This window comes from Telopea speciosissima, chromosome 4 (genome assembly GCF_018873765.1).
Source record: "Telopea speciosissima isolate NSW1024214 ecotype Mountain lineage chromosome 4, Tspe_v1, whole genome shotgun sequence".
Lineage (NCBI taxonomy): Eukaryota > Viridiplantae > Streptophyta > Magnoliopsida > Proteales > Proteaceae > Telopea > Telopea speciosissima.
In genome coordinates, this window is record NC_057919.1 from 26,707,212 (window position 1) to 26,720,670 (window position 13,459).

Here is a 13,459-nt window from a genome sequence, read left to right on the forward strand (position 1 = left end):
CCCCTCGATCGGCCCAGCTGAAATTATGGGTCCATCCAACACATTTTCTCATGGGCCTGGATGAGGGATAACATACCCCAAAGGAAGAGCACCCAACATAGTCACATACCTTTTCTAGATGGGCTAAATGGATCTGAAGATCTTTAATGGGCCTTATGTGAGACTATGGGCCAGGTATTGTAGGCAACAACAATACTCATACCCACAAACGACCATCGGTCTTATCCTCCAAGGTTCGAAAAGGTTTTGCCATTGGGTGTTGTACGTAGCGGTCATGACTCGTGATGGATAGCCATCGAGCATACATCGTCAAATTATAATAAGAGCATCTCTTGCGCCACCTAAGGACCAACGTGGTGCCCTAGAGAATATATTTTGAACTAATCCACAGCTGGCCGGTAAGAGTAGGGATGTAAACGGATCGAATTCAGTCAGATAGTCCTATTGGTTTTTGGACGGATTCGGATAATTTCCAGATAATGATTTTTTGAATACAGATTCTTCTAAATGGATATGAACACGGATCGAATACGAATTTTCGACTATGCGTTGACATCTTTACCATTTTTAGAATGAGGGTTAGGTTTGAGACTTGAGAGTTCAGAAACTATCCTTTCTTCTACTCTTCTTAGTCATTGAATTTTTTTTACGTTTTTTACTTTTGATTTGATCTTGTATTTATTTTAATAGATATGTGATTTCATGTATCACATTGCATAAAACAATATATATAAACCAATAGAAAATCTAGAAAAAGAATCAAATTATCTTAACTTATAAATTTATAAAAATAAGATAACAAAATCCAATAAGGTAACTTAAAAGGCTAGACGAACATAGAAATATATTCCAGATATTTTATTACTGTCGGATTACTAAACGAATCGGATAATAATCGATCGGATAAGGGGATTTTCATATTCGTATCCGATTAGTTTCGGACGGATTCGAATTCTCCTAAACGGATACGAACGCGGATCGAATATGAATTTTCAAATATCCTTTTACATCCCAAGGTAAGAGTAAGACATGGACCATGCCTTGTATAGCACAATTAATCTTAAAATCAAATCAATTTCTATCAAGAGAGTCTCAAATCTATCCGGCCAATGGTTGGTTGGTTATCTTATCAAATCATCAATGAAAAGTGACAGGAGGTGATGAAAAGGGCTTACACATGATAACCCATGAAGTTTTTTTAATATCCCAAATTTTAGTAGAATATCCAAGTTGGTAGGCCTGTCTGTTGGGTAATTGTATTACAATTCCTTACAAATAATTGAAACAACACGAATTGCAATACAATAGATTAAGTAGTAGAAACTAGGCTTGACCTTTGGCTGAAATGAGAAGACCAAAGCTTGAATTTGATGTAGAACCACACCCGCAACAACTTGAACAAGCTTGAGGTTGAGTCACACTTGTGGTGCTGCCTTTAAGGTAATTGATGCTTCCTACTGCCAAGGAGTGTTCTGCACCACTACCCCAAGATAAAACAACCTCCAACTAGAAGATGAAGCAGTCCTTCTAGTCCCTTGAAGGAGCCAAGAGCTTCAACACAGCAACCCTCTAACACACTTAGAAGAAAAGAGAGAGAGAGAGAATAATACTCCTAGTGATTGCTAAGTATGGGCATGAACATGTATCCAAAGATGTCTCTTACAAAGCAATTGGTTGGGTTTATATAGGCCCAAGACCAATCCTTGCATTCCCTTGGAATTCTCAAGAATAACCATCCACTTATGACCAAATTGAAGAATAAGATTTATGGGCATGAATATGGACATGAATTGGAGGTTAATTCCAAATTCATGGTCATTCCCCACTAAGGGTCATGAATGACCTTAAAATTCATTCATTCTCCACTAAGACCATAAAGACCTTAAAACCCCATAAAATGGTCATTCTCCACTAAGGACCATAAATGCCTTAATACCCATAAAGGGAGAGACATCACCTATGGCCATGAATTGAGAAATCAATCTCATTCAATATCCTTGACCCACCTTCCCACTCATGATAGTGACCATGAATAGACTTTAGGGTACCCATAGAATGTTACAACCTTTGGAATTACTTCTTTGATCACATGGGTCCCACACCATAACAAAGCAATCAAAAAATTTTGAAACTTAAAATAAAACAAAATATATTTTAAATCTAACACTGTCAACACACTCCATCAAATTTTGGGCAATGTAGGGCATCTGACATGGTAATTTCCAACTGTGTGGATAAGTAGGATCTAAGGTAAACACCGGATGATAAATTTATGGGAAGGAGATCGAAAGCTACCTGGTTGTGTATGTGTACAGTGCGTGGTCCTTACTATGCTCAAGCATAGGGTTGCGTAACATGAGCGCCACATTCCTAGAGATTTTCTCCTTTTTATGGAGACACAACGGTCATTTCATGTGGCCTTGTGTCTAGGCACAGAGGCCGTACATTGCACGCCTTAAATTTATTGAGGATTATTCTTTGTTATTTATTCTTATATTTGATTTTTTTTTTACCATTCCGTATGAGTTGAAATTTATAAGTAAATAAAGAACTATATAATTGGGATTATTAATGCACATGCATTAATAGTGCGGTCCAAACAATTCATGAATGGAAACTCTTCTCTTGTAAAGCAACTATATCACATGAAACATTTGACATGGGTGCAGCTCTCCAAACTTCTCATTCCTATCAGAATTTTTGGTGATCCGTATGTTATCGCTAGCTGTCGTAAAGATGAACTTTGACATCAATATAAAAATGTATATTGTAAGTGGGAACCAAAAATTGTCGGTAAAGAATTTTATAATAAAGGACATGCCCTGTAAAAAGTATCTTCTACATAGAACAACTCTATATTTGAAAAACAAAAAACCCACGGCTCCAAAAAAATTATATAAAGGTCTCTGTTCAACACAAATCACGTGTGGGAATTCATTAAATATTACACACAAACATGCTCGAAAGGCTTACCTACGTATTAGGCCTTTTCCAACCTACCCCAGTCATAAGACAACATGCTCTTCAATCACGTTGAAAACAGCTTAGAATTTTATAAGGACATGTGAAACATGCAGCCATGTAACAAGTATCTTCTACATCTCTCTCTCTATATATATATATATATATATATATATATATATATATGCTTGTAATAAACTTATGTGTTGGTCATTATTGAGTTGGTAAACTTAGAAGAGGAGGTTTCGATCATTTGTTGGTAAGTAAAACAAGACATAGAAGATATGGGTCGTTTAGAAGATTACATGCCTACGATGGCCATGGTGTTACTGCAGTTTACCTATGCAGGTCTGCATCTCTTCACCAGAGCTGCCCTTTTGGAGGGAATGAGTCCCAAGGTTTTTGTTGTTTACAGGCAAGCAATAGCTACTTTGGTCATAGCACCTGTAGCTTATTTCTCTAACAGGTGGGTGGGTCTCTCCCTCTCTCTCTCTCTCTCTCCACCCTCTCTCTCGTCCCAAATCTGAATTGTTTTTGTTTTGTTGGCAGGAAAAAGACAAACAGGAGTTCTATGGGATTGAGAAGCTTTTCTTTGATTTTTATTGCTTCTCTTATTGGGTATGTTTGTACAGGAATCTATAACATTCAAGTTTTAATTGGTTTTTTTAATTTGTGGTTTTGGATCTTCTATGTTGTGATTAATTTGGATGGTTGGTGTTGTTTTGGGTTTATTTACAGTGTGGCAATCTATCAGAACATATTTTTTGAAGGTCTTTATCTGGCCTCACCATCAACAGGAAGTGCCATGTCAAATCTGCTTCCCGGAATCACATATCTGATGGCAACTGTTGTAGGGTAATTAATTAGTCCATCAAAACCCATCCATGCATATATGCATCCTCTAATACCTACATAACTTCTAGTTAGTAACTAACTCATTGTTATGCATGTTCTATAAACTGATCAGATTAGAGAAACTGAATATTAGAAGTCTGAGAAGCATGGCTAAGGCAGTAGGGACAGCAGTCTGTGTTGGTGGAGCTGTTTCCATGGCATTGTTAAGAGGCCCAAAGATCCTAAATACTTCAATATTCCCATTCCAAGACCTAACTCTGAGTTCAGGAGGTGGTGAGAATTGGCTAATGGGTTGTCTCCTTCTCTTTGGAAGCAGTTGTTGCTGGTCATTTTTTCTGATTTTACAGGTATTTAGCCATCCAAAAAATTTCAATTTATTTAGTTATTTGTGTAAGTTAAATTAATAATCCCATGGATATAGTTTGGATCTAACCTGAACGGATATGGGAAGGTAGCGAAAGAGATCAAGAACCAAGCTTTTTGATTACTAGTACCACTGACATGCACAATCTTTTGCAATCTCTAGATATCTCGCAAGCTTCTCCACAGAGAACTTCACACCATAAATTCTAGGGAAAAGATGGAATCCCACAAAGAACACAAAATACTTGGAGAACAAGAGTGAGAGGAGAGAATTAATTAAACTCAGGTTGTGGGGCCTTAGGGTTATTGGAGGTGTTTATATAATCACTCAAGCGCCCCCCCCCCCCCCACCCACCTTGCAGAGTCATAATCAGAGTGGGAAGGAGAGGAGGGGGAGTCGGTCAGACCCTCTCTCTCTCTCCTTCTCGTGGGTAACGGGCTGCTGCCTCGGGTGGGCGCTCTGAACCGGGTCCGATATCTGGTTCCTATTAACAATTTGGATCACTAACATGCTCTTTATGGTCTAATAACAGGTCCCAATGTCTGCTTGCTATCCTGACCACTTATCATTGTGTGCTTGGATGTGCTTCTTGTCAACACTACAATCAGCAACACTTGCTTTCTTCCTAGAACCAAACCCAAGTGCATGGAATCTACATTCTATTTCTGAGATCTCATCTTGCATCTATGCTGTAAGTATTACTTTTGTTATCTACAACAGTTCAAGTGTTGGTCACTGTTCTTTAAGGGTATAAACTAAATCTATAAACATGCATGAAACTGGAATGGTTGGTTCACAGGGAATCGTAGCATCTGCAGTTACTTTTTCTGTTCAGTCATGGTGTATTCAAAAAAGAGGACCTCTCTTCGCGGCGATGTTCAATCCTCTTTTGACTGTTATAGTTACCATTTTCGCTTGTATTTTTCTTCATGAAGAACTTTTCATTGGAAGGTAATAATATCTTTTGGTTTTCTTATTTGGCATCCTTAGTGTTTTTTTTTTTTTGGTAAAGGAATCCTTAGTTTTAGGCCACTAAAAGAGTTACTGTTTCAATTCAGGTTGGCAGGTTCTTTTGTTGTGGTGGTTGGTTTATATATTGTGCTTTGGGGTAAAGCTAAGGATCTTGAAGAAATCAAAGAAGAGGTGGGCCCAATACACGATACAATGAATACTGTGACAATCTTGATTGATGAACCCTTGAAAGAGAGTGGTAAATCAGATTTGGAGGAGCCCCTTTTGGCTCATGGTAATTCTTCTGATGTGAATAATGAAATTCCAAGGACCCAATAGTGGATCAATTTGTTTATTTGATCCTTGAGGGGGGAGGAGGGGCTTTTTCATGTACTATTAAATGTATAACCCAAAGAAGATGGGATTGGAATTCGTGTGTTTCCATAGATACAAGTGTGCCAATTTATACAAGATTGCAAGGGTCAATCACCCATTTTGGTCCCTAATTAACTCCTATGATTGTGTACTGAAATCAATTATTCTCCCCCTTGCGACGATATCCATGGTGTGGTGTCATGTAGACATCTTTGTAGAGATCTCCATGTAAGAACACATTGTGAACGTCCATTTGATGTAATAACCATCTTTGGATAGAGGCAAGGGCTATTTGAGTGCGGACTGTTTCAAGCTTTGCGACTGTGCAAAAGTGTCGTGATAATCGATTCCTTCCACCTGATTGTAGCCCTTGGCTACGAGGTGAGCCTTATAACGTTCTATTAAACCATCAGAACGTCGCTTTATTTTGAACACCCATTTTGACCCAATTGGTTTTTTTTGTTGAGGTAAAGGAACAAGTGACCATGTTCGGTTCTCATGTAATGTCACAATTTTGGCCTTCACTATATCACACCACTGGGGGTATTTCATTGCCTCAACAAAGGTTGCAGGTTCTGTCACGCCCCCATCCCAGACAAGGGATAAAATACATTATAAGGGGTGACTAGGACGACGCGTGTCATCCTACTAATCTGCCAGGATCACTGACACAGTGTCCCAACGCACAGTCATAACCAATATTAAAACAATATAATATCAGAGTGCGAAAAGAGAAATATTACATTCCAAAAGATCAATAGTTTTGCGGAAGCGTATAAAATCAAATAGTTACAAGATGATCAAAGCCTAGATGATAAATACTGTAATTAATTCATTTTCCATTACCATCTAATAATGATCAACAAGGGTATAATAGTAAATATTTATACATGGGCCTACGCCCTAAAATAAACAAAAGGGGAACAAGTTCCTAGAATTCTCACGGCCCGTAGGCTCAATCGTCACAAGGACACCCATTGCCATGTTTCTCTAACACGGCTTCCGGCTCCTCCGTACCTGCATCATAATCTAAAAATTATGTACACGAGGGGATTAGCTCTCCACTGAGCCAGTGAGGGGATGGGGATGCACAAACACACAATTCACATAGTCCAATGATGCATGCATATGTTAAATAAAATTTTCACCTAACATTACAACTAAGTCAGAGGTATATGCTACTGTGACAACTTGGGAGACACTGTGGGTCACTTAACATATCGCCACAATGAAACCTCAATTGTCACCTGGGACCTACGCCGATCGAAGCCTCCAAGACCACTCAGTGGCAGACCCCTGATAACCAATACTACCATGACTGGCCTCTCCCACCTCCACAGAATCCGGTGTACTGATTACCTAACACCTGAACCCCTGTTGGTAAGGGTCGTAGCATAAGGGTTTAAAATCCTAGCCGCAGATATACTACATGCAAGTCCTATCGTCTCGAGAGGTAATCCGGACGCATCAACTTTTCATCCGGTTTAGTGCCCGGTTACCAGCACGGCACGGCGCATATAGTTCAACATGACATTCAACATAATTACTTCATAAATGTATATAGCATCCGGGGTTCCGGCACCGGCACCCACCGGCACCGAGACCCATCAAAGTAAAGCATCTCCTATCAACATCATAACAATCATATATAAAAGTATACAATATGCGCAAGCATGCTTAATAATTTATAATGATAACATAATATACAATGCAATAATAATATCAAGCCCAAACAACCAAACCCACTCACAGTATGTGTTATGTCCCGATGTTATGAGTTGTCGCCGCAATCAAGTAACACGGCACAAGATGAAAACTTTAAACCTAAATAAAGAGTGAAAATAGGGTTAATTAAGTAAAGGGACGGATCCCCAAAAGGTCTCCCATAATCACTTTAAGTACAAGGTTTCAGAAGTAGAGTGGTTGCAGGAGTGGTTTCATGCCCAATTTCTGCAACCACAGGTAAATCCTAGGAAACCAGGGGTTCAGGACAGTCTCAGTCCAGTGTGGTTGCAGGAGTGGTTTCTCAGAAAATGAAACCGCACATAAATCCTAGCTTTCCAGGGGCCTTCTCAGGGAGGTAATCTCAGGGTGGTTTCTTGCAGGTCTGAAACCACATGTAAAACCACATACCTGCATAACCAAAAATTGAAAGGTTTCTCACCAGGGATTCCTTTTCCAAGGGGTTTAAAGGTAGGGAGGCTTCAAGAAAGCTTCCTCCTAGGTCCATTAGGGTTCTAAGACCTCATTAGGTCCATGTAATCCCAAGGATTTAAGAGGAAAAATAAAGAGAACCTAATTTAGGACATAATAGGGTAGAAACCCTAAATTTCTCAAATGGAATGAGATAACTTAGGCTTAGAGCTTGTAATAGAGTGAAATAACTCCACCATAGTCTAGGTTTAGAGGTTCCATCGATTCCTTGGGTTCCAAGAGAATCCTAGGTCGAATCTCTCCCATTTTTCAAACCCTAAAACCCAAAATAGATGAAGAGAGGTGGGCTTTAATGGCTTACCTTCCCCAAGGAAGTGGTGCTCTACGTTGAGGGCTCCAAGAAGTGGTCTTCAAGCCTCCAACCAAGATTCTCCACCCTTCTTCCTCCTTTTCTCCTTCCTTCTTTCTTCTTTCCTTCTTTCTTCTTTCTCCTTTCTCTCCTCTTTCTCTCCTCCACGATTTAGGTTAGATGGGAGAAGTAATGAAAATGAATGCTTCTCCCCCCCCTTTGTCTTATTTATAGAAAATGGGCCTTGGGTCCTTTAAATTAAATGGGTCAATAGCTAAATGGGTTGACCCATTGGTTTTAATTAGAAAAGAACCCAATAAGGATGGGTCCAATTGGTTGGGCAAGAAATAGAATAAAACCCATTTTTGATCCCACAAGTCAAATGGGTCAAATAGGTTGAATGGGTCGATCCAAGACAAATGGGTACTTTAAGTTAAATGGATCACCTAAGTTAAATGGGTACTCTAAGTTTAATGGGTCAAGAGGGCTTAATGGGTTGGCCCATCAGTTCCATTTGGGTAAGAGAAAGGAATACCCAACCTTGGGTCAAATAGAATTAGATGGACCCTTAGGTTAAATTGCCACTTAAGCCCAATGGGCCGCTTAAGCTAATGGGCCTGCCCACTAGTTATAATTAGGAAAGAACCTAATTAAAAGATGAGCTCACATGATATAGGTATAATTATTCTTCACACGTTTCCCCAAGGCAAGTGGGACCGACAAATAAAATATTTCCAACTCAACTAAAATAGTCCGGGCCGTCCAAACCTCGGCCCGCACTTCGAGGGCATCGAGGGAAAGGGTAAATAAATAAAATTAAAGGATAGAACTTACTTCTCCATTGCTATGGTGCGTCACCCATGACCCTGAATAGTTTCCTCCACAGGCAAACCCGTATCATGCTCAATAATTTTGTAGCTGGGTTTGACCACCAGTGAGAACAGCTCACCAGCATACGTGGCAGTGACAACTACACGTCACGGGGAAGAAATAATAATTAATTATACTCCCGGGGTGCGGGTATAACATCCTCCCCACCTTACAAGAAATTTTGTCCCCGAAATTTGAGGCAGCTAGGGGCTTAAGTGAGAAGGGTTGTTGGATAACAACATCCCAAGTCACCCACATCTTAAACTAAGTCAAAGGTCGAGTCAAGATGAGGCAGTGCCTACATGGCACAGCAAGTCAGGTTCCACAATTCTCTTTTCCTTACAGGGTCACATTACCACAGGGGTGTGGTTCACAATAACCCTAGGAAAACAGGGTTCCCACTACTAAGTTAAGTCTCAAGGAACAGAGGTTGCCTAGATCTTCCAGATCAGGTGATACCACTCTAGCCTTCACTACTCTGGTCAGTCTTGAGTTACAGGATTTAACCTGTCCATTTCCAAACATAGGGTTCACATTCTGAAGGCTTTCACCTTTGGTTGTCTCATTACCTAACCCAACTTTAGAATGATTTGGAATATTGATGGAATCTCCTATTGTTCACTCCTAGTACGGAGGGAACGCATTTGGTGATCCATTACCCCATTCATATCTGTCGTTGGAGAAGGTCTTGTTACATCCTTCAGTTTTAGCTTTCACAATCTTTAAATCTACTACACAGTTATCCCATAGGGAAGAATCCACATCAGTCCTCTTTCGAGAACCAATAACCTTTTAATAGTTTTGGTCCAAGTCAACTCTTTAAGCAGTCTCCATAATTTAACCTATCCGGTCATTAAATTCATTATTCATTTCCCTAAGGTTTGGTCAACCAGGTCAGGGCTCCAACTAGTTTCACAGTAAGGTCAAGGTAAGTCATACTTGTAGTACCAGAGAATCACTCTAGTCACACAAGTCCAAGGTTCTACGGTATATCTATATATATTTATCACACCAATATGTAGGCATAAATTTAATAATTACATTCACATCCCTATAGACATATCTGTCATCTAGATCAATCCACAAGAACAAGAAGTTCTCAGGTACGGTTCACTAAGTCTTTTTTTTTTTTTGGAAAGTCAAATCACGGTGTAGGACTTTCTCTATGAGTCTAAACAAGGTTTGGATAAACCAAGTAAAGTTCAAATAGAGTCGTCACTAGTTTGAGGTGTTATGAATGACTTCCAAATACATGTGACCTTCATGGCTCAATCACCTAGACCAGCCCAAACCAGCCTATCACTTTCCTTTCTTAGTACCTACCCATAAGGTTTGGGTCCTTAAATTCACAGGGTCTAAGGTCTTCATCCTCAAAGGTAACTCTTCTCCTTTTATGTAAGAGAGGAGTCACAGCGGTTACCAATGCCTGCTAGTTCTTATTAGCTGGCCCAGTCGGGTACAAGTCCTAACCTCTTTCAATTCAAGGTATTGACTAGACTTAGGTGGTTCCCACAAATGGATCACACAACAAGGGTGTCCGATCTAGGGTATAGGCACATAATCATTACATATAAGTGTAGTCAAAGGTCTCCAAAACAAGCTCAAAATCCTAAAAGAAATCGGGTGGACTCACGAGCGACGTCAGTACTCCGGGTGCGTTCGTGGCTCCTCCGCGAAAATAGGGAGAGCGGACTAATGGGCGGATGTGGAATGCGAATCTGTTCGTTCGTCCGATCTCAGAAGTCTCAATGGCCAAGAGGGTGTAAGTCAAACGGATCTACGGATGGACGCATGAGTGTGGATCCGTTCGTTGATCAGCACAGCTTTAAAATGATAATTTCAAGTTTTTTTTTTTTTTTTTTTTTTGGGGCGGAGTGGATTCACGACAAGTGGATCCGTTCGTTCATCCATTTTGCAGAATTTTAACAAAACAGAGTCGCGAGTTTTAAAACTCACTTTTGGCTCCAAAGAAAGGGACATAACCGCAGGGAGAAAAATCTCTACAGGGACTTCCGTTCAAGCTTCCCTTGGGTGATTTTTCTTGTAATCTCAAGCCTCAAGGTTCAACTCTCAGTTGTTCAAGATATGACTTTCTTCCTATTTCTACTTCCTCTTTTCTTGGATTTGGGATGAATCATTTCAAGTTGTGATCAAATCTTGATTTTTCTTATAATCCCATGGTCATGTACACCAAATCCATACCAAACCGATTGGAACTAGGGTTTTTAGGTGTAATCAAGCCCTATTTGATCGATGGCACTAAGTTGTTGGATCCTTGTTTGATTACTGCATCTTTTATAAATTTTCAAGTCTTTGCAATCATTTTAGAGATTGTTGCTATATTCGTCATGTCTAGTTGAATATTACTTGGATTATGTTCAAGTTTTGGTTGTGGTAAAATCCTCAATTCAAATATTTTGAGAAAACTCTCCAAATTCAAATCTAATTCTTTTACATGCCATAAAATCTCATAGAAAATTATCGCATTGCCTTATCTTCAAGCATATTCCTTGTATATATGATTATTGATAAAATCCTTAGAATCTTTCATCTTTTCCTCAGATAAATAATTCTTGTCTCTTGTTGGGATATTTTCATCCAATAACTTGCTTGTTTGACATTGCTTGGAATGTAAAGTAGCCAAAAGTATATGTTGTTCACATTGATCTCATTATTCACATCCACGCATTAGGAATCTCACATGGATTTTACATGTGCATTGATCTTATTCATTTATCTCCAGTCCAAATATCTTCCTATGGTCATCATGTCTCATTTTCCTTATATACTCTTGTCACAATACAATTTTCACAGCTTGTAGACATTTCACTTCTATACTTTTATTTGCCAAGCATAAAGCTTAAGTTACCAGGGTAAGATATGCCACAAGAGGGGCGAGGGAAACATCAAATGGAGGTAACAACCACCAAAAATAGATTGGTTAAACCAAACAGGGCCAAAAATCCTTTCTGGCTTGGGCAGTTTTAGGTGTGGTTTCAGTAAGTTGCAACCACAGGTAAATTCGGGCTTTTACAGAACCAAATTTTGTTCTCAGAAATTCACGGATTCTCAGTCGGTTTCACAAAATTGAATCCGCGGGTGAACCCGCATGGCCCAAAATTAAAATTTTAAAACCCACGACTTAGAGGTTTATTTCCCTCCTTCAAAACATAACTCTAAAGCTCCGGAGAAACCCTAACTGCGACCGTACTTGCTCTCTCCTCACTCCTTGGTGGATTTTAGTGCTCCAAATTACTCCGCAACAACATCCAATCGCATTCAGGTAAGATCTCTCCCTCTCCCATTGATTTCTCTCAAGGAGAAACCCCAAAATCGATTTCAGGTTTATAAAACTTGGGGTTTTTGTTTCCTTTTGCTCGGTAGGTTACTCACAACCTAATCTTAACCATTTTCTCACCATAAGCAACCTATACAAGGGCTTGCATACAATCTTGGCATCTAACTCAAGGATTTAGGTTGGATTTTGGAAAAACCAAAACCTAATCAAATTTTCCTCTTCTCTTTTGCCATGTATGAATCGGTCTTACTAGATAGGGCTTAGTTTACATTCCCTGAGTTATCACAAACCATATTTACTTGTTTCTCATGATTCAATCTCCCAATCACAAAATCTGAAAATTTTCTTTAAAGTTTATAGCATTTTTCAAGATCAAATAAGTCCATATTTTACTTGAACTCACTATTTTGCATAAAACATTACTTCCTAGGCATATTATAACCATGAATCTTCATTATTTATCATGTTATTCACATAATGGACATGCCTTTCCTTTTTCCCAAACTTCTTAGATCACAATTTGATAAAAATCAAAATTTTCTAGCCTAAGAATCCTGCTGTAATTTAATTTGCTTTGAAAGGGAAAATCAAGGGCTAGGTTTTGAACTTCACAACCTTACATTGATCATCTACTTAGGCCTTAGCATTCAAGGTACTAATTTGCTATCAATCTTGGCTTTTGGTCGCAGGTTAAAACAATCAATGGCTCTAAGAACACAGCGTGCATGCGTTGAACAAGTTGCACCAACTGTCCTAGATCCACTATGGTTTCAAAAGATAGAGGACCAAGAACTTTACCAAGACTACTTCCGCTTCAAAAATATAGTAGAAGGGCGGGATGTAGTGTTGGATGATCTCAAAGCTTACATGGTGGGGCAGAGATTCGAGGCATTGGGGTGGACCAACATTCTCAACCTTCCTGAACCATACTACTTGAAACTCATTCGCTATTTCTATATAAATCTGGATACCGAGAACCTGGGCACACAAAATTATCGGGTTGTTTCATGTGTCAAGGGGGTCCCTATAGCCTTCACAATAGCACAGTTAGCGGGGATTCTTAACGTATCTATTGGGGAAGCGAAGACCTATTGTTCACCTAGAAGGAATCCCTATACCTTAATCAAGTGGGAGGTACTGACATTCTGACGGCCATCAGGCGACTGAACCTGCGAGTGGTGGATGGCTTCGATGAGGTCACGAAGCAACTCTCCAACCAGACTTGGCGCCTAGAGGGTATCGAGAGAGGGGTAGGTGACATCGACACCTTTCTTGGTCGCGG

The 13,459-nt window shown here is 39.5% G+C and overlaps 1 protein-coding gene across 1 annotated transcript; it reads left to right on the forward strand.

Moving 5' to 3' along the window:
* Positions 1–3,245: 3,245 nt before the first annotated feature.
* LOC122659130 (WAT1-related protein At4g30420-like) lies at positions 3,246–5,470 on the forward strand. Its single transcript, XM_043854278.1, has 7 exons — positions 3,246–3,427; positions 3,511–3,579; positions 3,700–3,816; positions 3,929–4,163; positions 4,713–4,871; positions 4,980–5,131; positions 5,239–5,470. Exons 1-7 carry the CDS (start codon positions 3,246–3,248, stop codon positions 5,468–5,470), a joined length of 1,146 nt encoding a protein of 381 aa, XP_043710213.1.
* The last annotated feature ends 7,989 nt before the right edge of the window (positions 5,471–13,459 follow it).

Coding starts and splice junctions, on each gene's coding strand:
- LOC122659130 (XM_043854278.1), top strand. CDS start 3,246: ATGGGTCGTTTAGAAGATTACATGCCTACGATGGCCATGGTGTTACTG. Junction 3,580..3,699: donor TTTATTGCTTCTCTTATTGG/GTATGTTTGTAC, acceptor GTTTATTTACAG/TGTGGCAATCTATCAGAACA. Junction 3,817..3,928: donor CTGATGGCAACTGTTGTAGG/GTAATTAATTAG, acceptor TAAACTGATCAG/ATTAGAGAAACTGAATATTA.